At 48.3% G+C, this 26,241-nt stretch overlaps 1 protein-coding gene across 2 annotated transcripts in view; it reads left to right on the top strand.

Moving 5' to 3' along the window:
* galnt14 (UDP-N-acetyl-alpha-D-galactosamine:polypeptide N-acetylgalactosaminyltransferase 14 (GalNAc-T14)) overlaps nt 1–26,241 on the top strand; it is a 205,891-nt gene that overhangs the window by 131,200 nt on the left and 48,450 nt on the right. For both annotated transcript variants that reach the window (XM_060855677.1, XM_060855685.1), the window contains 5 exons: nt 2,430–2,497; nt 7,085–7,150; nt 8,701–8,822; nt 14,814–14,901; nt 18,415–18,499. In XM_060855677.1, the coding sequence (XP_060711660.1) occupies nt 2,430–2,497; nt 7,085–7,150; nt 8,701–8,822; nt 14,814–14,901; nt 18,415–18,499 (429 nt within the window). The remainder of the gene's footprint in view (nt 1–2,429; nt 2,498–7,084; nt 7,151–8,700; nt 8,823–14,813; nt 14,902–18,414; nt 18,500–26,241) is intronic.

The following is a 26,241-nucleotide window of genomic DNA, read 5'->3' as shown; positions in this document are numbered from 1 at the left end:
TATCCTTTCCTCGACATCTCTGGAACTATTCGGAGGCCGATAGAAAACTCCCAACAGGGTGACCTCTCCTTTCCTGTTTCTAACATCAGCCCACACTACCTCAGTTGACGAGTCTCTAAACATCCTTTCTGCTGCTGTAATACTGTCCTTGACCAACAATGCCACACCTCCCCCTCTTTTACTATCTGTTCTGTATTTACTGAAACATCTAAATCCTGGAACCTGCAACCCCCATTCCTGTCCCTTCTCTAACCATGTCTCCGAAATGGCCACAACATCAAAGTCCCAGGTACCAACCCATGCTGCGAGTTGGCCCACCTTATTCCGGATGCTCCTGGCGTTGAAGTAGACACACTTCAAACCAACTTCTTGCTTGCTGGTGCCTTGTGACTTTGAAACCTTCCTCTCATCCTCCTGTATTATCGAACTACAGTTTTGGTTCCCATCCCCCTGCTGGATTAGTTTAAACCCACCCCAATAGCCTTAGAGAATTCCCCACCCCCCCAGGATATCGGTACCCCTCGGTTCAGATGAAGACCATCCTGCTTGTAGAGGTCCCACCTACCCCAGAAAGAGCCCCAATTATCCAAGAACCCAAAACCCTCCCTCCTGCACCATCCCTGTAACCACGTGTTCAACTTCTCTCTCTCTCCCTATTCCTTGCCTCACTAGCACGGGGCACGGGCAACAAACCAGAGACAACAACTCTGTCCATCCTAACTCTGAGCTTCCACCCGAGCTCCCTGAATATCTGCCTTAATCCCCATCTCTCTCTTCCTATCTATGTCTTTGGTGCCGATGTGGGGCATGACTTGGGGCTGCTCCCCCTCCCTCTCAAGGATCCCAAAAACACAATCAGAGACATCATGAACCCTGGCACCTGGGAGGCAACACACCAACCGTGAGTCTCTCTCCCGTCCCCACTGAACCTCCTATCTGTCCCCCTAACTATGGAGTCCCCAATGACTAATGCTCTGCTCCTCTTCCCCCTTTCCCTTCTGAGCAGCAGGGACAGACTCTGTGCCAGAGCCCTGTGCCCCTTGGCTTTCCCCTGGTAAGTGGTTTGCCCCCAACAATATCCAACGTGGTATATTTGTTGTTGAAGGGAACAGCGCCGGGGGACCCCTGCACTGCCAGCAATTCCCTTCCTGTCTCCTGACTGTAACCCATCTCCCTTCCTCTTCTCCCTGAGGTGTGACTACCCCCTGGTAACCCCTCTCAATAACCCCCTCTGCCTCCCGAATGATCCAAAGTTCATCCAGCTCCAGCTCCTACCATTTATCATCCAGGCATATCATTTATAAATAAAATGAGGGACTTCCTAAATCACTTGGGGACAGGTGATGCCATTCAGAGCTCGATATAAATGTCATTTGCTCTTGTTTGTGATTTCTCTTCACTCACTGACCCTGACTGAGAATTACTTCCTGACTAACTCTCTCGAGAATTCAGTCTCCAAAAGGCACCGTCAGTGAAAGCAGACTTTGCTGGGACCTGAGGCACACGTTCAGATGAATAAAATAAATCCCATCACTTTTTTCTCATCAACTTTCTCTTCAAATTGTCTCCACGTTCTTCATGTCTGACCGAGGTTCACCATCTGTCTGTTGTTGGACTGACTCTGGGTATACCTATCCCAGCATTCATAGCTGGGGGTGGAAAGCCCTCTCTTTTTTTCTCTCGCAATGACCCTGTCAATTGAGTTCACGCTGCACAGAATTCTTATAGAATCCTGACAACAAGCTCATTCCACAGGAAGGATTCAGTCCTCAGATTGAACAGCAAGTCATTACAAATAGAACTTCATTTTATAGGAGGGTAAGAGTTGATCAGCCGGTCACCATTGGTCAGTCATTCTGTTAGGTCAACCACATGCTGTTGGTACATGGGCTGTGAGTGGTAGACTGGCTGTCATTGGTACATGGGCTGTGATTGGTAGACTGTGTGTCATAGGTACATGGGCTGTGATTGGTAGACTGACTGTCATTGGTAAATGGGCTGTGATTGGTAGACTGAGTGTCATTGGAGCTGGGCTGTGATTGGTAGACTGGCTGTCATTGGTAAGTGGACTGTGATTGGTGGACTGGCTGTCATTGATGCATGGGCTGTGATTGGTAGACTGGCTGTCATTGGTAAGTGGGCTGTGATTGGTAGACTGGCTGTCATTGGAATGTGGACTGTGATTCGTAGACTGGAGGTCATTGGTAAATTCCTTGTTTGAGGGCTCTTGTGGTGCAGCGGTAGTGTCTGAGCCTCTGGGATAGAAGGCGCATGTTTACGTTCCTCCTGTCTCAGAGGCATGTTATAACATATCTGAGCAGGTTATGAACTCTAATTTGTCCTTTGATTAACTCCCTCAGACTGTGGTGAGATCCCACAGTTGGGTCTTCCTGAGTGACTGACTGCTTTGTGTCTTGTTCCCATGACAGCGTGCTGAACCGGACTCCTGCTTACCTCGTCCATGAGATCATTCTCGTCGATGACTTCAGTGAGGACCGTAAGTGGTGGGCCGCGTTGTAGCTGCTGTTCTCTTTAACTCAGGCCCGAAAAACCCTCCAATCTCCCTGCCACTGTAACCATGTTCCCAGGGAATTTGATTAAAATAGAAGAATAGAGAAATGGGAAGTGAGGGGTGAGGAAGAGGTTGATTGAGTTGAGAAATAAACACTGCCGTCTGTACAATGAGCTGAGCGGTCACATTGAGTGATGTGGCTTTTAATTTGCTATCCACTGCATCAGTAACACTGCCATCCACATGGCCAGTCAGTGTGTGAGTGTCACATTGCCTGAAGGAGCTGGCAGACTCAAAAGGCAGATTTCAGAATCTTGGTGAACAGTGCCAGCTATCGGACAGAGCTGGCAACTGGACCGTTGCAGTCAATAGTTGACATTGTCCCCATCAATTCTGAATGGTCACGTCGGCTGTTAATGCGTTAACTGTTAATATGAAAATGTCAAATGGTGTGAGACCAATTGTCCCATTGCATTAGTCTGTGGCTGAACATTTATCCCTCGCACAGAGAACGGGCTGAGGTGATCTCCTACAGTACTGCTCAGCAAACAAAGCTTTTCACTGTACTTAAGTACAAGTGACGACAATAAATCAAATCAAATCAAACAATTAGCAGCAGAGTGCTAAAGGTGCCAGTTAGAGGGGAGTGAATGGATAAGACTTGGAGGAAAGCTATAAGTTGAAAAGGGCTAAAGATGGACTTGGTGGAACAAAGCAACAATTCAGGGAGACCGTGGGATGTGGGAATTTAATATTTACTGTAATGCAAGGAGTACTTGATGCTGGAAGACGAGCACCTTCTTAAATCCACTCGGATGTAGTTTATCAGGGCCTGGGGATTTATTGACCTTCAATCCCCAATTCCCCCAACACCCTATCCCTACAAATACTGATTTCCTTCAGTGCCTCCCTCTCACTAAACCCTGTGTTCCCCGAAGTTCCCAGGTGTCCTCCTTTGTGAACACAGATTCAGAGGTGCTCAGCTGTTTCTTTGTTCTGCATTATAATTGTCCCTGTTCCTGTCTGGAAAGGACCTATATTTATCTTCACTAATCTTTTTCTCTTCACACATCTGTCAGAACCTTTACAGTCTTTGTGTCCCCCACAAGCTTACACTCATGTTCTGTTTTCCCTTTCTGAAGCAATCCCTTTATCCTCATTTACTGAATTCTGAATGGCTGTCACTCCCCAGATCTGCTGTTTCTCTAGCCAATTGACGTGCCCCTTCCTTGGATCTAATTTCCCTTGTAAGCCGTGGTTTTCTGTCCTTCCCATTTTATCTTTGTGCCGGACAGGAATGAACAGTTGTTACAGTTCATCCATGTGCTTCCTGAACGTCTGCCGTTGCCTTTACAGCATCATCCCGTTCAGTGACATTCCCCAATCTCTCCGCCAACCCCCCACCTCAAACCAGGACCCTTCCTCTGTTTGGATTCCGGACCTGAGTCAGCGAATCACCTCCATGTTGCTGAGGAATTCTCTCACGTTGTGGTCGCTCCTTACCCAAGGGGCCTGTACAACGAGACTGCCAATAATTCCTTTCTCATTACACAACCTCCCAATCTAGGATGGCTGTTCTCCAAATGCTTCTTCAATGTACGGGTTCAGAAAACCATCCCTTCGACATTCCATCTCGATGATATAACGAGTGATTTAATTTGCCCAATCTCAATGCAGATAAAATACAGGCAATTGCACGTGTTCCGTTATTGCACATAGCTCAAACTTCCTGTTCCCACCATCACCCATCCAGGTTGGGCTCTGTCCCCATGAATATTGATGGACTCCCCGCCCCCCTTGGTGTTTCCCAGCTCTGGGAGGAAGTGCGAACTGCAGATGCTGGAGATCAGAGTCGAGAGTGTGTGGTGCTGGAAAAGGGCTCCTGCCTGGAATGTTGATTTTCCTCGGATGCTGAATGACCTGCTGGGCTTTTCCAGCACCTCACACACACTCACGTTCCTCAGCTGTCCCCATACAGATCCCATCCACCTTGTCATCCTTCAGCAGCGTTGGGTCAAATCTCCTCCTTGAGCAGTGCTGCAACCCCATGAGCTTTTTATCCGAAATAATGCTTCGCCCTGGTTCTTCAAGTCCTATCCCTGCTCACCCTGCAGTCACATCTCTTTAGCCCTGACCCGATGACAGCTGGATGTCTTTTCCACACTCACTGTCCCTGCTCCTGTTAGTTTTCACCGTGTTTGATGCTCGTCCGTAATTTTTCTTTCCTTATTCCTCGTTCTGTCTTTTGATCGGAACGTTCCTTCCTCTGACCCCTCACCCGAATCCACCCCCAACCCATCCTTGTTTCAAGCCACCTCCACCAAATAGGTCGGTCCCGTACAGTTTATACCGGTCCCTGAAGCAGTCCCCATGCCTGAGCAATCTGACACCCACCCTCCCCCACGCACACCATCCCCTCGGCCACTTCTCCCCCTGACCTTCCCAGCTGGGCCTACCCTGACTAGCACACGGCACTGGTATTAATCCTGAGTTTGCTACCTTTCAGGTATCTACCTCCTTTCCTCACGTCTCGTGGTTCGGTACAAGAACGCTTTACAATTAAATCCCCTATAACAATTCTCACGCCTTCCCCTGAGCAGCTGTTACACCCCCAACCATATACACACACACACACACACACACACACTACCTGCACTCCCTGCCTAGCCCCCTTACTCTGCCTGGTGGTCACCCCTCCCCGTGCTGCCTGTGGGTTCAGAGCCTGCAGTGTGACCATCTCCATGTCCGTACTGTCCACAAGACCCTCAGCTTCATGGATGACCCACAGGGTCCCCAGCCCCGAAACCTGACCTCCCAGGAGCTGCAGCTGGAGACCCTTCCTGTCCACATGCTGTTCCCAGACACGGGAAGGATGCCTGGTTTGACACACACAGAGCAGGAGGAGCACACCAGGGGTCTGAGCTCTCTCAGCATGACCTACCCTTTTAGATGAAACCTTTCAGAAAATGTTGAACATTAGACAATATCAATTATTCCCTGGTCCTTGTTATTATTGAACACAGTCTCTGGAAAGAAGGTACAAAGCACTTTGTGTCACACCTGAATTCCAACTGGGCGGCAAATTCTCAAAACCCACATTTGGTCAGCCTGTCCCTCCCTCTGTCTGTCCCTCCCTCTGTCCCTCCCTCTGTCTGTCCCTCCCTCTGTCTGTCCCTCGCTCTGTCTGTACCTCACTCAGTACCTCGCTCTGTCTGTCCCTCTCTCTATCTGTCCCTCTCTCTATCTGTCCTTCGCTCTGTCTGTACCTTACTCTGTCTGTCCCTCATTCTGCCTGTCCCTCATTCTGTCTGTCCCTCGCTCTGTCTGTCCCTCGCTCTGTCTGTCCCTCGCTCTGTCTGTACCTTACTCTGTCTGTCCCTCATTCTGCCTGTCCCTCATTCTGTCTGTCCCTCCCTCTGTCTGTCCCTCTCTCTATCTGTCCCTCACTATGTCTGTACCTCCCTCTGTCTGTCCCTCCCTCTGTCTGTCCCTCGCTCTGTCTGTACCTCACTCTGTCTGTACCTCGCTATGTCTGTACCTCACTCAGTACCTCGCTCTGTCTGTCCCTCACTCTATCTGCCTCTCGCTCTGTCTCTGCCTCACTCTGTCTGTGCCTCGCTCTGTCTGTCCCTCGCTCTGTCTGTCCCTTGCTCTGTCTGTCCCTCGCTCTGTCTGTCCCTCCCTCTGTCTGTCCCTCGTTCTGTCTGTCCCTTGTTCTGCCTGTCCCTCCCTCTGCCTGTCCCTCCCTCTGTTTGTCCCTCCCTCTGTCTGTCCCTCGCTCTGTCTGTCCCTCCCTCTGTCTGTCCCTTACTCCGTCTGTCCCTCTCTCTGTCTGTCCCTCCCTCTGTCCCTCGCTCTGCCTGTCCCTCGCTCTGCCTGTCCCTCCCTCTGCCTGTCCCTCCCTCTGTCTGTCCCTCGCTCTGTCTGTCCCTCGCTCTGTCTGTCCCTCGCTCTGCCTGTCCCTCCCTCTCTGTCCCTCCCTCTGTCTGTCTCTCCCTCTGTCCCTCGCTCTGCCTGTCCCTCGCTCTGCCTGTCCCTCCCTCTGTCTGTCCCTCCCTCTGTCTGTCCCTCCCTCTGTCCCTCGCTCTGTCTGTCCCTCGCTCTGTCTGTCCCTCGCTCTGTCTGTCCCTCCCTCCGTCTGTCCCTTCCACTGTCTGTGTCCTCTCTCCCCGAGCGGCTGATGGACAGTGTACTAAATTAAATCTAACTTATGGTTCCCTTCCTACACTCGGAGGTGCTGGTGGACTGGCCTCTGCTAAACCTTCCGAAGTCCCGGTTAACGGTCGGGGGACGTTTGCCCCCAACAGATGGTGAACTTTAAAGTTGATAAAACCCTGGATGAAAAGTTAGTTGAACGTGGCCATTGTAGAAGAGGTGGCTGTGCGACACACCTTCCCTTCAGGGAAGGACCCTGACCTACACGTGACTCCTGACCCACAGCAATGCGGTTCCCGGTGAACTAACTTCCGAAATGACCGAGGGAGCCACTCATTTCCAGGGCGATTGGGGGTGGCAGCGAGAATGTTGGTGTCCTGTGAAGTCCCTGTAACCAGTGCCATTCTCTCCCTCTAGCTGCTGACTGTCAGCTGCTGACCAAACTGCCGAAGGTGAAATGTCTGAGGAACGTGCAGCGTGAAGGTGAGACGGGGAGGATCGCTCGGTTTCCAAACTCACCCGGTCGCTCCGAGTTCGCCTGTTTTCTGTGTGACACGCGGCAGCCCTGCCGAAGGGGGTGTGGCCCCTTTAATTAAAGGGCCAGCTCCTGCAGGGGTGAGGTGGGGGGGAAGGGGAGTGTCGGAGGGGTGAGTGTGCCACCTGATGACGCCAAAGATAGCACGGGTTCATTTCTGGGCTCCCATTCAAAGCACCCAGTTTCCTGAGACCCCTCCTGAAGAGCCGGACTCTGAGGTACGGTTTGGGAGTGGGGTAGAGGGGGGGGGGAGTTCAGGGACCGAAACGGGAGCACCGCTCTCACCCAGCTATTCCACTGCAGTGCTCTTCACCCTAGCTCTCTCAGCAGCCACAGGGAGGTACCCCGCAGTGATGAAGCCAGGCTGGGGGGGGGGGGGGGGGGGGGGGGGGGGGGGGGGGGGGTGAGGATGGGGAGAAACCACTAGCAGGCGATCCTGAGCAGGTCTGACCCACCTTGGCCATGACACTGAGGCCAGTTCTCAAAGGGCTCCCACTGAGCGTAAGCCCGGGGCAAAACTGGAATCAGCAGGTATTGGGGGCAAACTCTCCTCTGGCTGGACTCATACCTGGCACTCGTACCTGGTTATTGGGGGTCAGACATCTCAGATTCAGTACATCTCTGCAGGAGTTCCTCAGGGTAGTGTCCTAGGCCCAACCATCTTCAGCTGCTTCATCAATGACCTCCCCTCCATCAGAAAATGAAAGATTGGGAATGTTCACCAATGATTGCCACATGTTCAGCACCATTTGTGACACCTCAGATTCTACATTCAAATGAAACAAGATCTGGACTATATCCAGGCTTGGGCTTGGGCTGACAAGTGGCAAGGAACATTCGTGCCCCATAAATGCCAGGCTATGACCCAAACCAATAAGAGACAACCCAACCACCACCCCTCGACCTTCAATGGCATCTCTGTCGCTGATGCCCCCCACGATCAATATCCATGGATTTGCCATTAACCAGGAACTCAGCTGGCGACGTTCAGTAGCAGCAGCGTGTACTATCTGCACGATGCCCTGCGGAAATTCAACACGCATCCTCAGTCAGCACCTTCCAAACCCTCAACCAATTCCTTCTAAAAGGACATGGGTAGCATATACGTGGACACCGCCCCCTGTAAGTTCCCCTCCAAGCCACTGACTTTGAAATATATCGCTGTTCCCTCACTGTTGCTGGGTCATAATCCTGGAATTCCCTCCCTAAGTACATGGTGGGTCAACCCACAGCAGGTGGGCTGCAGAGGTTCAAGAAGGCAGCTCACCCCCCACCTTCTCAAGGGGCAACTAGGGACAGGCAAGAAATGCTGGGCCCAGTCAGTGCCACCCACGTCCCAAAAGTGAATAAAGGAAATTCTGGAACAAGGTCTGTATGAAGCTGGGATCAGTGGTTCTCTGAGGTGGGGGGGAGCTGGGATCTGCTGGAGATGTGTGAGTCACAATGCAGTCGCAGTGCCAGGGCTGACCCTCAGCAATGTCGTTCTGCCTGTGCTCAGGGTTAATCAGGTCCCGGGTCCGCGGCGCAGACGCTGCTGAAGCTGCAGTCCTCACCTTCCTGGACAGTCACTGTGAGGTGAATAAGGATTGGCTGCCCCCACTGCTCCAGAGAACGAAAGAGGTAAGATACATCCGACCATCACCTAAAGAAAGAGAAGGAAAAGTCTTAACGTAATGGATGGAGAGAGAGAGAGAGAGAGAGAGATGTCAACTTTATCACAGTAAAGTGGGAGCAACATCTTAACATCATCGGAGCAAAGGGAGAGATGTACTCTAATATCATTGTAATAACAGACACATCCAAACACCGCCACAGTAAAGGGACAGACACATCCTAACACCATCACAGTAAAGGGACAGACACATCCTAACATCATCACAGTAAAGGGACAGACACATCCTAACACCGTCACAGTAAAGGGACAGACACATCCTAACACCGTCACAGTAAAGGGACAGACACATCCAAACACCGTCACAGTAAAGGGATAGACACATCCTAACACCGTCACAGTAAAGGGACAGACACATCCTAACATCATCACAGTAAAGGGACAGACACATCCTAACACCGTCACAGTAAAGGGACAGACACATCCTAACACCGCCACAGTAAAGGGATAGACACATCCTAACACCGTCACAGTAAAGGGACAGACACATCCTAACACCGTCACAGTAAAGGGACAGACACATCCTAACATCATCACAGTAAAGGGACAGACACATCCTAACACCGTCACAGTAAAGGGACAGACACATCCTAACACCGTCACAGTAAAGGGACAGACACATCCAAACACCGTCACAGTAAAGGGATAGACACATCCTAACACCGTCACAGTAAAGGGACAGACACATCCTAACATCATCACAGTAAAGGGACAGACACATCCTAACACCGTCACAGTAAAGGGATAGACACATCCTAACACCGTCACAGTAAAGGGACAGACACATCCAAACACCGTCACAGTAAAGGGACAGACACATCCTAACACCGTCACAGTAAAGGGACAGACACATCCTAACACCGTCACAGTAAAGGGATAGACACATCCTAACACCATCACAGTAAAGGGACAGACACATCCTAACACCGTCACAGTAAAGGGACAGACACATCCTAACACCATCACAGTAAAGAGACAGACACATCCTAACACCGTCACAGTAAAGGGACAGACACATCCAAACACCGTCACAGTAAAGGGATAGACACATCCTAACACCGTCACAGTAAAGGGACAGACACATCCTAACATCATCACAGTAAAGGGACAGACACATCCTAACACCGTCACAGTAAAGGGACAGACACATCCTAACATCATCACAGTAAAGGGACAGACACATCCTAACACCCTCACAGTAAAGGGATAGACACATCCTAACACCGTCACAGTAAAGGGATAGACACATCCTAACACCATCACAGTAAAGGGACAGACACATCCTAACACCGTCACAGTAAAGGGACAGACACATCCTAACACCGTCACAGTAAAGGGACAGACACATCCTCACACCGTCACAGTAAAGGGATAGACACATCCTAACACCATCACAGTAAAGGGATAGACACATCCTAACACCGTCACAGTAAAGGGACAGACACATCCTAACACCGTCACAGTAAAGGGACAGACACATCCTAACACCGTCACAGTAAAGGGACAGACACATCCTAACACCCTCACAGTAAAGGGATAGACACATCCTAACACCATCACAGTAAAGGGACAGACACATCCTAACACCATCACAGTAAAAGGACAGACACATCCAAACACCATCACAGTAAAGGGATAGACACATCCTAACACCATCACAGTAAAGGGACAGACACATCCTAACACCATCACAGTAAAAGGACAGACACATCCAAACACCATCACAGTAAAGGGATAGACACATCCTAACACCGTCACAGTAAAGGGACAGACACATCCTAACACCATCACAGTAAAGGGACAGACACATCCTAACACCGTCACAGTAAAGGGACAGACACATCCTAACACCATCACAGTAAAGGGAGAGACACATCCCAACATCCTCACAGTAAAGGGACAGACACATCCTAACACCCTCACAGTAAAGGGACAGACACATCCTAACACCCTCACAGTAAAGAGACAGACACATCCTAACACCCTCACAGTAAAGGGACAGACACATCCTAACACCCTCACAGTAAAGAGACAGACACATCCTAACACCGTCACAGTAAAGGGATAGACACATCCAAACACCGTCACAGTAAAGGGACAGACACATCCTAACACCCTCACAGTAAAGAGACAGACACATCCTAACACCGCCACAGTAAAGGGACAGACACATCCTAACACCGTCACAGTAAAGGGATAGACACATCCTAACACCGTCACAGTAAAGGGACAGATACATCCTAACACCCTCACAGTAAAGGGACAGACACATCCTAACACCGTCACAGTAAAGGGACAGACACATCCTAACACCATGGCTGTAAAGGGACAGACACATCCTAACACCATCACAGTAAAGGGACAGACACATCCTAACACCATGGCTGTAAAGGGACAGACACATCCTAACATCATCACAGTAAAGGGACAGACACATCCTAACACCGTCACAGTAAAGGGACAGACACATCCTAACACCGTCACAGTAAAGGGACAGACACATTCTAACACCATGACAGTAAAGGGACAGACACATCCTAACCCCATCACTGTGAAGGAACAGACACATCCTAACCCCATCACTGTGAAGGGACAGACACATCCTCACACTGGCTGAACTCCCCCAGGTCATTCAGGGGTTTCCAAAATGGAGATGTTGGTGAGAAGTGATGTCTCTGGCCAGGATTGGATGCAGACATAGCTGCGTTGGTAGGGCACTGCCCAGAGTGTCAATGAGGGCTAAATCTCCCACCAGCAGCTCACCCATATTCATGGGAATGGCTGGCTGAACCCTGGACTCTGTTACACATTGACTGTGCACGTCCTTTCATGGGCTCAATGGTTTTAGTCAGAGTGGATGCACATTCAAAGTGACTGGATGTGGATAGAGTTTATTAATCAAACATGGGGACACTGATAGAAAAACTGCACACAGCTGTTGCAATACACAGACTCCCAGACGTGTTGGGCACAGATAAAGGGTCATCGATTACCTGCAGGAAATTTGAATATTTCCCAGCCAAATGGTATTTGACGTTTAAGGACAGTTCCATACCATGCATAACACGAGGCTGGTCAGAGTGAGGGTAGGGCCGATCAGGGATAGTGGAGGGAACGTGCTCCTGAAGTCGGAGGAGGTAGGGGAGGTCCTGAATGAATACTTTGCTTCAGTACTCACTCCTGAGAGGGACCTTGATGTTTCTGTGGACAGCCTGAAACAGACTGATATTAAGAAGGAGGATATGCTGAAAATTTTGAAAAACATAAGTATAGATAAATCCCCTGGGTCAGACAGGATATACCCAAGGTTAGTACAGGAAGTGAGGGAAGAGATTACTGTGCCTATGGTGGTGATCGTTGCATCCTCACTGTCCACTAGAGTAGCGCCAGATCATTGGAGATTGTCAAATGTTATTCCCTTGTTCAAGAAAGGGAATCGGGATAATCCTGGGAATTTCAGACCAGTCAGTCTTATGTCAGGGGTGGGCAATGTATTGGAGAGGATTCTGAGAGACAGGATTAATGATTTTATCATAATTTGGTTAGAGATAGTCAGCATGGCTTTGTGAGGGGCAGGTCAAGCCCCGCAAACCATGTTATTTTTCTTTGAGAATGTGACAAAACACATTGATGAAGGTTGAACAGAAGGTGTGGTGTACACATGGATTTTAGCAAGGTGTTTGATAAGGTTCCCCAAGATAGTGTTACTCAGGAAGTAAAGAGGCATGGGATACAGGTGATTTGGCTGTCTGGATATAGAATTGGCTGGCCCATAGAAGACAGAGGGTGGTGGTCGATGGAAAGTATTAAGCCTGGAGCTCAGTGACCAGTGATGTTCCACAGGGATTGGTTTGTGATTTTTATAAATGACTTGGATGAGGAAGTGGAAGGGTTGTAAGTTTGCCAATGTCACCAATGTTGGTGGAGCTGTGGATAGTGTGGAGGGCTGTTGTAGGTCGCAACGAGACATTGACAGGATGCAGAACTGGGCTGATAAGTGGTAGATGGAGTTCAACCTGGAAAAGTGTGAAGTCATTAATTTTAGAATGTCAAATTTGAATGCAGAATAGGGTTAAAGGCAGACTTCTTGGCAGTGTGGGGGAACAGATGGACCTTGGGGTCTATGTGAATAGTTCCCTCAAATTTGCCAATTAAGTTGATAGGGTTGTTAAGAATGCGTGCGGTGTCTTGGCTTTCATTAGCAGAGGGATTGAGTTTAAAAGCCGTGAGGTTATGCTGCAGCTCCATAGAGTCCTGGTTAGACCAAATTTGGAATATTGTGTACAGTTCTAGTTGCCTCGAAATTGGAAAGATATGGAAGCTTAAGAGAAGGTGCAGAGGAAATTTACCAGGATGTCATAGAGGCATAGAGTCATAGAGATGTACAGCATGGAAACAGACCCTTCGGTCCAACCCATCCATGCTGACCAGATATTCCAACCCAATCTAGTCCCACCTGCCAGCACCCGGCCCATATCCCTCCAAACCCTTCCTATTCATATACCTCTTAAATATTGGTTGTACCAGCCTCCACCACTCCCTGTAGCAGCTCATTCCATACATGTACCACACTCTGCATGAAAACGTTGCCCCTTAGGTCTCTTCTATATCTTTCCCCTCTCACCCTAAACCAATGCCCTCTAGTTCTGGACTCCCCGACCCCAGGGAAAAGACTTTGCCTATTTACCCTATCCATGCCCCTCATAATTTTGTAAACCTCTATAAGGTCACCCCTCAGCCTCCGACGCTCCAGGGAAAACGGCCTCAGCCTGTTCAGCCTCTCCCTGTAGCTCAAATCCTCCAACCCTGGCAACATCCTTGTAAAGGTAAGGAGATATACAGGCCTTTATCACTCATGGCGTAGATTATCTGAGCAGGGAGGGTATTATTGGAGCTGGACAGGCCCCAACTGGAGCAGTGTGTGTTGTTCTGGTCACCGCGCTGTAGGAAGGATTGGAGGGGGTGCGTGGAGGACACTCACCAGGACGCTGGCCTGGGATGGAGCATTTCAGCGATGGAGAGAGGCCGGAAAAGCTCAGGTTGTTTTATTAGAGTTGAGGAGGCTGAGGTGGGAACGTGACTGAGGTGCATAAGCTTATGAGAGACTTGGATAGGGTGAATAGAAAGTAGCTGTTGCCCTTGTTTGATGGGTCAGTCACAAGGTGGAATAATTTAAAGGTGGGAGGCAGCACATTTGATGGGGATGTGAGGATAGATGTTTTTGCTGAGAGGGTGGTGGAAGTCTGGGGCGTGCTGCCTGGGAGAGTTGTTGAGGGGGGAAATGCTGCAAACATTAAAAAATAGTTGGAAGAGCACTTGAAATGTCAGAAATATCAATGCTGTGGGCCAAATGTGGGGGGGTGGGATTAATGTAGACAGGACAGGACAGATGTGATGGACCTCTCCTGTGCTGTCTGACTCTGTAACCTACTGAGTTCACAGAGACAAGAGGTGAAATCATTAGGATTGTACAGGGTTCTGAAGGGTCACGACAGGGTAGGTACGGGGAGGCTGATGCCTGTGGAGGGGGCCAATCTCATGAGCACAGTCTCAGGTCTTGGCCACATCATTTAGGACTAATTTGAGGCCTTCATTTGTAGGGTCTGAGGGTTAAATCAGTGCAATTCTCTACCCATCAGGATTGGGAACCACTGCATCATTGACTATATTTAAATCTGAGATAGAGGGATTTTTAGCTTCTTGGGGAATCCGGGATATCGTTGGGAATTGAAATTCGGGAGAAGCAGTGATTGTGTTGTAGAACGCGGCCGAAAGGGTTACTTGTGTTCCGACAACAGGTGCCATCACAAGGAGAGCTACAGCCTGAGAAAATATAGATTCCCCTGTTGATGAAAGGTGGGATATGGGTCACGTTGCAGTGGTGATGCTGTCGGATCACACCTCAATCATGTTTATTTACTGCATCTTCTCCATGTTAGGATCCAACCCGTGTGCTTAGTCCCGTCATTGACATCATCAACATGGACACCTTCGCATACGTGGCAGCTTCCTCGGAACTGAGAGGAGGTAGGTCCTTCAGTAACGGGAAACCAGCTCCCTTTGGGAGGTCAGTCAGTAACGGGAAACCAGCTCCCTTTGGGAGGTCAGTCAGTAACGGGATAACAGCTCCCTTTGGGAGGTCAGGCAGTAACGGGAAAACAGCTCCCTTTGGGAGGTCAATCAGTAACAGGATAACAGCTCCCTTTGGTAGATCAGTCAGTAACGGAATAACAGCTCCCTTTGGGAGGTCAGTCAGTAACGGAATAACAGGTCCCTTTGGTAGGTCAGACAGTAACGGGAAAACAGCTCCCTTTGGGAGGTCAGTCAGGAACGGGAAAACAGCTCCCTCTGGGAGGTCAGTCAGTAACAGGAAAACAGCTCCCTTTGGGAGGTCAGTCAGTAACGGGATAACAGCTCCCTTTGGGAGGTCAGTCAGTAACGGGAAAACAGCTCCCTTTGGGAGGTCAGTCAGTCACGGGAAAATAGCTCCTTTTGGTAGGTCAGTCAGTAACGGGAAAACAGCTCCCATTTGGGAGGTCAGTCAGTAATGGGAAAACAGCTCCCTTTGAGAGGTCAGTCAGTAATGGGAAAACAGCGCCCTTTGGTAGGTCAGTCAGTAACGGGAAAACAGCTCCCATTTGGGAGGTCAGTCAGGAACGGGAAAACAGCTCCCTTTGGTAGGTCAGTCAGTAACGGGAAAACAGCTCCCATTTGGGAGGTCAGTCAGGAACGGGAAAACAGGTCCCTTTGGGGGATCAGTCAGTAACAGGAAAACAGCTCCCTCTGGGAGGTCAGTCAGTAACGGGATAACAGCTCCCTTTGGAAGGTCAGTCAGTAACGGGAAAACAGCTCCCTTTGGGAGGTCAGTCAGTAACGGATAACTGCCCCCTTTGGTAGCTTTATCCATCTCATTCTGAAATGTAGCTTCCATTAGAATGGATTCCTAAGCCATTGAATCGATTCCGTTGGACTGAGCTGATAGAGTGAGTGGGATCTGGAGGTGGGGCAGTTGGATTCTCAACATGGCTTCCCAGAAGGCAGAATGTTTGGGCTTTCTGGTGAACGTAACCAGGATGTGAGATCAAGATCACTGAGCACCTCTTTTCATTTCAAACATGTCTGAAAGTGTTCCCGAGTTCCATGGTGAGAGTGACACCCCTTGCTGTCTCTGAAATCACTGGGTATTGGGGAGCACACTCTGCGCTGGTTGACCTGATACCTGGTACATCTGTGGGTGGTTAGGGATGTTGCAGTTCAGTCATCTCACCTCCAGGATGTCCCTGCAGGAGTCCCTCAGGGTGGTGTCCTAGGCCCAACCATCTTCAGCTGCTTCAGCAATGACATTCCCTCCATCCTAAGGTCAGGAGTGGGGATGCTCACTGACAATTACATAATGTTCAGCCCCATTCCTGACTCCTGAGATACAGAAGCAGTCCAGGCTCAAATGGTCTGGTCATTATTTGGGTAAGCAGTGACAATTAACATTCACACCACACAAATGCCAGGCCATCTCCAACAAGACATTCAGTGGCATAACCGTCCCTGATCACTATCCTTGGAGTTACCATTGACCAAAACCTCACCTCGACTAGCCATTACAAATACAGTGGCTCCAAGAACAGGTCAAAATCTTGGAATCCCAAAGCAAATAACTTCCCAAAGCCTGTCCACCATCCACAAGGCAAAGGTCAGGAGTGTGATGGAATATTCTGCACTTGCCCTGGATGGGTGCAGCTCCAACATAACGCTTGACACCATCCAGGACATAGCAGCCTGTTTGATTGGCAGCACATTCACAAACATCCCCTCCCTCCACCTCCCACGCTCAGTAGCAGCTATGTGTACTATCTACCCATGACCACTTCCACCTAGAAGGACAAGGGCAGCAGATACATGGGAACATCAATATCTTCAAGTTCCCCTCCAAGCCACTCACCGTCCTGACCTGGAAATATATCACCATTCCCTCACTGTCGCTGGGTCAGAATCCTGGAATTCCCTCCCTAAGGGCATGGTGGGTCAACCCACAGCAGGTGGGCTGCAGTGGTTCAAGAAGGCAGCTCGCCCCCCCCACCTTCTCAAGGGGCAGTGAGGTAATGGATGTTCCACTGACAATTGTGAGGGGGTGGGACACGTTGGGATGGTCAGGCTCGGGGTGGGGGGGGGGGGGGGGAACTTCAGGATGTTGTAGGAGGAACTGTATTGGAAAGCAGGAACCAAGTTTGGGTGAGGAAGGAATTTGTTGATGACTCCAAGGAATTTGCTTCAGCTGTTGAGCAGGACAGAGAGCCAGAGTACATCACTGAAGGTGCAGAGGGAGGACCAACAGTCCTTGCTGTGGAGTAGTTGCTCAGAGAGAAACCATTGGGAGAAATGAGTTGATGAAAACGTGGGTAAGAGTTGCAGTGGTTAGAGACTGAGTGGGTGTTGCCAACTAACAGGGAACAGGGACAACAGGATCATTTCCAGGCCGTAACTGGTGAAGTACCAGCGGGAGTTACGGGGAGAAGGCAGGAGCATGGGGTTGAGAAATGTATCAGCCATGATCAAATGGCAGAGCAGACCCAGTGGGCTGAGTGGTCTCATCTTGCTCCTGTACCTTGTGGACTGATGGGTCAGTGCTGGAACCTCAACAAATTAGAATCTACATTAATGACTTGGGTGAAGGGACTATACAGTTTGTAGCCACACTTACTGAGGTGACGCTGGTGGGCGGGGAAGTCAGTTGTGAGGATAGAGTCTGCAAACAGATATAGGCTGGTTAAAGGAGTGGGGGAAAAGTTCATCAAATCATGCCCTTGGTTTGGCGATACAATGTGAGATCATGTGAGATTCTCCAGTTTAGCAGCAAGATTAGAATCGTGGAATATTAGGGAAATGGAGAGTAACTGCTGCTGTACAGAGGGGTCAGGGTAGCCCTGTCCACTCTGTGTCAGTGTGGGCGTACAGCAAGGAATTCAGACGGCTTCAAAGGCTGTGTACAGGGAGTGGATAGGCCATTGTAGAGACTGTCGCTGAATCAGATGTCTCCAAGGTTAGGAAACCTGTGGAAATCTCTACCACTGTCAAGGCTGGACTGAGAAGGATGTTGAAGGCACATCAGGACAGGGTAGGCCGTGATGGCAGTGACAGGTACAGCAGACTCGAGGGGCAGAATGGCCTGTTTACTATGACCTGAAATGGTCACGGGTAAAGGGGAGAGCTGATGCGGCGAACGAGCCAATGTGGAAATTTTAAAGGGTGCAGCTCGGATTGAGCAGAGGCACGGCGAGATATTTAAATGACAGGCAAGGACAAAGCTGAGGAATCATTGCTGCAGTCCCACCAGTCAGCACATTGTCAAAACCTGCTGCTGTTACAGAGCTCAGAGTCAGGCAGGCAGAAAGCGCAGGGCTCATGGGCTAACAAATACTCACAGCAGCAACGTGGATCGCTCTTTGGGAATGTGACGTGAGCATTACCCATGGGCAGAGGCTGTAATTCCCGTGTTTGTATCCAGGAGCTGCTCCCTGATTGGCTGCCCTGGTTCTGTCTCCCCAGGGTTCGACTGGAGTCTCCATTTTAAATGGGAGCAGCTAACCCCAGAGGTCAGGGCCAAAAGACTACAGCCCATTGAGCCAATCAGGTAAGGGCAGTGTGTGAGGAGGTGGGGGATCCTGGGGAGGGGGGCATTGGGAAGGGCTGAGGGGGGAGGGTCAGGGATCCCAGAGAGGGGGCATTGGGAAGGGCTGGGGGGGAGGGTCCGGGATCCCAGGGAGGGGATTGCGGAACAACTAGATAAGAGAGAGCAGGATCCCAAATGTTGTGGGAACTGTGTTTGATGCTGGGACTGTGTTGGATGTGGGGACTGTGTGTGATACTGGGACTGTGTAGGATGCAGGGACTGTGTTTGTTGCTCACGCTGTGTGTGACACTGGGACTGGGTTTTTTAAAATTAGATTACTTACAGTATGGAAACAGGCCCTTCAGCCCAACAAGTCCACACCGACCCACTGAAGCACAACCCACCCAGACCCATTCCCCTCAGACTACAGGCAGTTTAGCATGGCCAATTCACCTGGCCCACACATTTTTGGACTGTGGGAGGAAACCGGAGCAAACCCACATAGACACTGATAGAATGTACAAACTGCACACAGACAGTCGCCTGAGGCAGGAATTGAACCCTGGTCTCTAGTGCTGTGAGGTAGCAGTGCTAACCTCTGTGCCACCGTGCCACCCAGTGTGATGCTGGGACTGCGTTTGATGTTGGGATTGTGTTGATATGGGTCTGTGTTTGATGCTGGGTCTGTGTTAGATGGTGGGACTGTGTAAGATGCAGGGACTGTGTTTGATGCAGGGACTGTGTTTGATGCAGGGACTGTGTTTGATGCAGGGGCTGTGTTAGATGCTGGGGCTGTGTTTGATGCTGGGACTGTGTTTGATGCTGGGACTGTGTTTGATGCTGGGACTGTGTTAGATGGTGGGACTGTGTTTGATGTTGGGACTGTGTAAGATTCAGGGACTGTGTTTGATGCAGGGACTGTGTTTGATGCTGGGAATGTGTTAGATGCTGGGACTGTGTTTGATGTGTGGTCTGAGTTTGATGCTAGGACTGTGTTTGATGTGGGGACTGTGTTAGATGCTGGGACTGCGTTTGATGTTGGGATTGTGTTGATGCTGGGTCTGTGTTGGATGCTGGGTCTGTGTTGGATGCTGGGACTGCGTTTGATGCTGGGACTGCGTTAGATGCTGGGACTGTGTTTGATGCTGGGACTGTGTTGGATGCAGGGTCTGTGTTTGATGTGGGGACTGTGTTTGATGCTGGGACTGTGTTGGATGCTGGGGCCGTGTTTGATGCTGGGACTGTGTTTGATGCTGGGACTGTGTTGGATGCAGGGACTGTGTTGATGCAGGGACTGTGTTTTTTTTGTAGATATTTTTATTGAAATTTAACATTTTTGCAAATTTACAAAAATAAACAAAACTCTCAAATACAAACATTGATGTACAATTAAATCATATATACAATAGTCATAATTTAACAAAGAAAAGAGAAAGAAAGAAAACAAAAAAAGAAAAAAAAAGAAACGAAAAAAGAAAGAAAAACTCAACTTTCTACTAATCTAACCTATAACTAACCAGAGTGTATACCTAAGTCTCTTACATGCTCGGAATGTATAAACATCAAATATAATAAAACCCGTATTCGCACAGGATTCCTCTCCCAAGGGGCCCCGGAGCAGCCCGGTCTGAAATCTTCACTAAATAAAAGCCCTTGTTAGGATAGCCGAAATATCTGCATTTATATAATTCAAAAAGGGCTGCCATATTTTATAAAATAATTCAGTCTTTCGGTGCACCATATTTGTGAGGAAGTCAAGGGGGATATATTCCATAATTAATCTGTGCCAATTTGAAAGTCCAGGGGGGCCCTCATCCACCCAGTTCACCAAAATATTTTTCCTTGCACAGAAAGAGAGAATAGAAAATAGTCTCTTCCCATGCATATCCAGAGATGAGAGGTTCGAAAAGCCCAAAAGGAGAGATACAGGGTCCACCCTAATTTCCGTTCCTAAAATTTCTGTCAGGGTATTTGCCACTTTAGTCCAGTATCTGCGGATTTTCTGACAAGTCCACAGACAATGTACAAGAGTACCCACCTCTATTTTGCATTTCGGACACATTGGAGATGCTCCTGCCTTAAATTTTGCCAGTCGAGCCGGAGCTATATGGGCCCTATGAAGTATCTTTAGTTGGATAGCCTGAGTTCTGTTACAGATAGCAATTCTTCTAGCATTTTCCCAAATGTCATTCCACATATCCTCAGAGATTTCTAGCCCCAAGTCCTGCTCCCATGTTTTAAGCAGGTCATCCATGTCTCCTGAGACTCCATCATGTAGCAAATGGTATATAGTACTAACGGAGGATGCCCCCACTGGTCGTAAGACATTACGTTCTCTGTCTGATTTATAAAGACTATCTATTAATGTAGTCTTCCTCTGTATATAATCTCGAACTTGGAAGTATCGAAAGAGATCCCCATTAGGTATTCCGAATTTCAGACGCAGCTGCTCAAAGGACATCAGGATCCCATCTTTAAATAGGTCCCCTAAGCATGAGATGCCCCTGAATCTCCAGAGTTTAAAGGTGGCATCTGTAATCCCCGGTTGGAATCCCCATGCGCCTACTATTGGTGCATGGGGGGATGTTTTATGTGAGTTACCCTCATTTTGCCGCATTATATTCCAGGCCTTAATTGTGTTTAATATTATGAGATTTTTACAGTGGTCTGTAATGATTTTCCTCTTATCTGAAAATAAAAGGTTAATAAGTGGGTATTTTACTTGGGAGGCTTCGATATCCAGCCAAATTGATTGTGGATCAGATGAAACCCAATCAGCTATGTAACTTAGTAGGGAGCTTAACTGATATTTCCTAAAGTCTGGGAAGTCCAGTCCTCCCCTTGCCTGTGGAAGCTGTAGCTTCTTCAGTTTAATAAGGGGCCGTCTATGGTTCCAAATAAAGGAGCCCAACCAGCCATATAATTTACGTAGGGCTAGCCTTGGCAGCATCAGCGGGAGCATTCTCATAGGATATAAGAGACGGGGCAGAACATTCATTTTAATTAATGCTATTCTCCCTAGCCAGGAAATCGGAAGGTCTCTCCATCGCTGGAGGTCCTGCCTTATCCTTTCCATTAATTGTACAAAATTAGCCCTATACAGCTGATCAAATACTGGCGTGATAAAAATACCTAAATATAAGAAGCCCTCCAGGAACCAACGGAAGGGAAAAGGGGATCCGTCCATTAAGTGGGGTATCATAGCCAGACCACCCATTGGCATGGCTTCCGATTTTGAAAAATTAATTTTATAGCCTGAGAATGCACTAAATGTATTAATAACTTGAATTAGACGAGGCACTGACATTAAAGGATTACTGAGGAATAAGAGAACGTCATCTGCATAGAGGGTAATTTTGTGTTTACCTGTACCAATCCTCGGGGCCGTTATATTAGGATCAGTCCGGATGGCTTCTGCTAATGGTTCGATTATCAGTGTAAACAACAATGGTGAGAGAGGACATCCTTGACGGCAGCCCCTACCCACACTGAAGCCATCCGATCTTAACCCATTAGTAATAACAGCTGCTTTGGGGTCATTATACAATGTTGAAACCCATTTGGTAAACACCTGTCCAACGCCAAACCTTTCCAATGTGTAAAATAAATATGACCATTCAACCCTATCAAATGCCTTTTCCGCATCCAATGAAATTACTACTCCTGGTATCTTTCCCTGATGACAGGCTTGGATCATATTCAAGACCCTTCTGATATTATTGGATGATCTGCGGCCCTTAATAAATCCCGTCTGGTCCTCCTTTATAATATATGGCAGTACCCTTTCTAGTCTTAGTGCTAACATTTTTGAGAGAATTTTAAAGTCTACATTTAGTAAGGATATTGGTCTGTAAGATGCACAATCTTCTGGGTCTTTTCCTTTTTTGAGGATAAGAGAAATATTTGCTTCTTTCAGCGTGGGCGGGAGACAGACCTGACTATGCGCAAAATTATACATATCCATAAGTGGGTCAACCAATATTCCTGTAAATTCTTTATAGAATTCAGCTTGAAAACCATCCGGGCCCGGTGCTTTTCCGCTCTGAAGTTGCCTAATTGCCTCAAGTATTTCTTGGACTGTTAAAGGGGTATTTAGGGCCGACACCTGTTCCGGAGTCAGGCCCGGGAAGGTCAAATTTTTAAAAAATGACTGCATCCTCCTATCTTCACAATCCTGCGATCTATATAGTTCAGAATAAAATTCTTTAAAGGTCGCATTGATCTTTTTATGATCATGAGTCAGGGTACCTGTACTTTCCTTGATGGTCGGAATAGTTTGAGGGGCTTTCTTTTTCTTTGCAAGAAATGCTAAGTATCTACCCGGTTTGTCGCCATATTCATATAATCTTTGTTTCGCAAATAATATTTCCCTTTTAGCCGTTTGAGTAAGCGCGGTGTTTAAAGCTGTCCTAAGAGCTGTAATCCTCTGCAATTTTGTGATAGAAGGTCTATCAGCGTATGCTGTTTCGGCTGCTTTTAGGCGAGCTTCGAGCAGACGCTGTTGCTCTCCCTTCATTTTCCTCTGGGTCGCTGAATAGGAGATGATCAAACCTCGTGCATAAGCTTTGATGGTCTCCCACATCATTGACGGATTGCTAGCCGTACCAGTATTAATTTCTAAAAAAGTTTTAAGTTCTTGGGAGAAGTACTTTAAAAATTTGCTATCTTTTATCAGGAAGGGGTCCATACGCCAATGCCGAGCAGATGTCCCATTGTTCTTTACCTTAGTTTCCATGTATACAGCGGCATGGTCAGAGATTGCTATAGTACCTATTTTACAGGTTGCTATAGAGTTTAGAAAAATTGATGGGGCAAAAAACATATCAATTCTTGTGTGACATTTATGTGGATTAGAGTAGAAAGAAAAATCTCTACCCTGTGGATGGAGACATCTCCATACATCTACCAATCCTAATTCTTTATTCAGGTCCGCCAGTTGTCTAGATCTGGGAGATACTCCAGCGGCACTCTTGGGAATCCTGTCTATTTCCGGATCCATAATACAATTAAAGTCTCCCCCTATAATTGTATGACGGGCACCAAAGGCCATCAGTTTTGAAAAAGCTTCCGTTATGAATTTAAAGGGGTGTGCCGGGGGGCAGTATACATTTAAGATCCCATATTCCTCTCCATTTATGAGGGCTTTAATCAAAATATATCGCCCAGATTCGTCTTTTATCTGATTTAGAATTTTCAAAGGGAAGTTCTTCCGGACAAGGATAACGACTCCCCTGCTTTTTGAATTAAAAGAGGAAAAAAAGGCCTGATCAAATCCGCCCTGTCGTAATTTTAAGTGTTCTTTATCCGACAGGTGTGTCTCCTGTAGGAGAGCTATATCAACTCTCTCCTTCTTAAGATTTGATAATATTTTCTTCCTTTTAACTGGCGAATTACTCCCCCTGACATTCCAGGTGCACCACTTAACCGACTGTTCAGCCATAATCATCTGGACAGATCCGAGACCCCTCGGGAGGGGAAACCCTATCTAGAACATCCCGAGCATGGAGCATACAAGATTTACAAAAGTAAAGACTCTCTGATACACTCAAAACAATATAACAAAAAACTCTTTCTAAGTATAAAAAATATAAAACATTCCGAATTGGAGATTTTCTCCCTTGTTCCCAGGGAGCGTCACTTCCTCTCCCACAGTCCATCTTACCCTCTTCCAACCAGTGCCCCACCCTTGACCCAGGTGTTCCTCAATAAAATGAGGAGAATTCAAATATAATATAAAGCTAGAGTTAACAGTGAACACCCCACCCCCACCCACACCCACATCTAAATATATTTGGGAATATTAATACCATATATAACTATAAGATTACAATCTCAACATGTAATACTTAAATATAATACCACAAAATAACAGGGGAAAGAAAAACAACCCCGCTCCTAAAAACAGAAGTAAAATAGAATAAGGTAACCACCTCTCCCCATCAACATTAACCAAACGCCCCAACATATATATATATACATACACACATAGGGGGAAAGATAAGAAAAGATGAAGGGATGTAAACCAAAATAATGGGAAAGGCAGACCAGCGTCCACAATCTCTTACAGTTTATTTAAGAGAGTCCAAGAATTCCTTAGCCTTCTCCGGTGATCCGAAGTTATATATGGATCCTTCGTGGCTAAGGCGTAGCGTCGCTGGATATCGTAAGGAGTACTGGATATTTAAGTCCCTTAAACGCTTCTTCGCCTCATCGAATGCCTTCCTCTTTCGGACCAAAGCTGGGGAGAAGTCCTGGAACAGCATGATCCTGGATCCTTTGTGGGTCATAGCTTGGGGATCTTTTCCCAGATTTCTTGAGGCTTCCAGGAGCATCTGCCTCTCCCTATAGCTCTGCAGCTGGAACAGGACCGGGCGTGGGCGCTGGGTTGAGCCGGGCCCATGTACTGCGACCCGGTAGGCCCATTCCACCCTTACCCGGCCTGATCCATTATGCAGATTTAAAAGTTGTGGCAGCCAATGCTCTAAGAATGCTGTGAGCTGGCCTCCCTCTTCCTGCTCGGGCAGGCCCAACAACCGAATATTTTTTCTACGACATCGATTTTCGAGGTCATCAATGTGGTTTTCTAGGTTCTGGACTCGATTCTCGAGAAAACGGATGTGGTCGGCTGTTGATTTTATCGCAGTCTCTGAGGCTGCGGCCTTCGACTCCACCTCTCTGACTCGGCACTCCAATTCCTGAATGTCTCTGCCCTGCTTCTGCAGCTCGGCTGATAGTGCTTCTCTGCTCTGCCGAGACTCATCGATAAAAGCATCAATCTTCGCCTCCCACCTGGCAAACATCTCCTCAAAGCTCATCTTCATTGGTAAATCTCCTGAAGTAGCTGAAGACACCTTTGTTGCAGCTGAAGAGGGAGAGGGTGGGGGAGGGGTCCCTGCTTTCTTAGAGCCGCCTGTTCCCTTCCCTTTACTCATTTTCCAGCTAGTATTAGACTATTTAAATGTACTAATAGGTAACTATTTAAGGTTAACAACTATTATAAATGGTTTAGTGAGTGTGGTGGGGGTGGATAGCCCACTTTTCCCAAGTTTTGGGTAGAGCACTGTGGACTCAGTCTTGCTGGGTCGCCGCCATCTTGAATCCCCAGGGACTGTGTTTGATGTGGGGATTGTGTTTGATGTGGGGATTGTGTTTGATGTGGGGACTGTATTTGATGTGGGGACTGTATTTGATGTGGGGACTATGTTTGATGTGGGGACTAAGTTTGATGCAGGGACTGTGTTTGATGCAGGGACTGTGTAAGATGCTGGGGCTGTGTTTGATGCAGGGACTGTGTTTGATGCGGGGACTGTGTTTAATGCGGGGACTGTGTTTGGTGCTGGGCCTGTGTTTTGATGCTGGGACTATGTTTGGTGCAGGGAGTGTGTTTGGTGCAGGGAGTGTGTTTGGTGCGGGGACTGTGTTTTGGTGCTGGGCCTGTGTTAGATGCTGGGACTGTGTTTGGTGCTGGGACTGTGTTTGGTGTGGGGACTGTGTTTAATGCGGGGACTGTGTTTGGTGCGGGGACTGTGTTTGGTGCGGGGACTGTGTTTGGTGCGGGGACTGTGCTTGATGTGGGGACTGTGTTTTGGTGCTGGGCCTGTGTTTTGGTGCTGGGCCTGTGTTTTGGTGCTGGGCCTGTGTTTTGGTGCTGGGCCTGTGTTTGATGTGGGGACTGTGTTTGGTGCAGGGATTATGTTTGGTGCTGGGACTGTGTTTGATGTGGGGACTGTGTTTGGTGCAGGGATTGTGTTTGGTGCTGGGAC

The sequence above is a fragment of the Hemiscyllium ocellatum genome, chromosome 3 (assembly GCF_020745735.1).
Source record: "Hemiscyllium ocellatum isolate sHemOce1 chromosome 3, sHemOce1.pat.X.cur, whole genome shotgun sequence".
NCBI classification, from domain to species: domain Eukaryota; kingdom Metazoa; phylum Chordata; class Chondrichthyes; order Orectolobiformes; family Hemiscylliidae; genus Hemiscyllium; species Hemiscyllium ocellatum.
The sequence above is the reverse complement of the archived record's forward strand: the minus strand, read 5'-3'. Positions and strand labels throughout refer to the sequence as shown.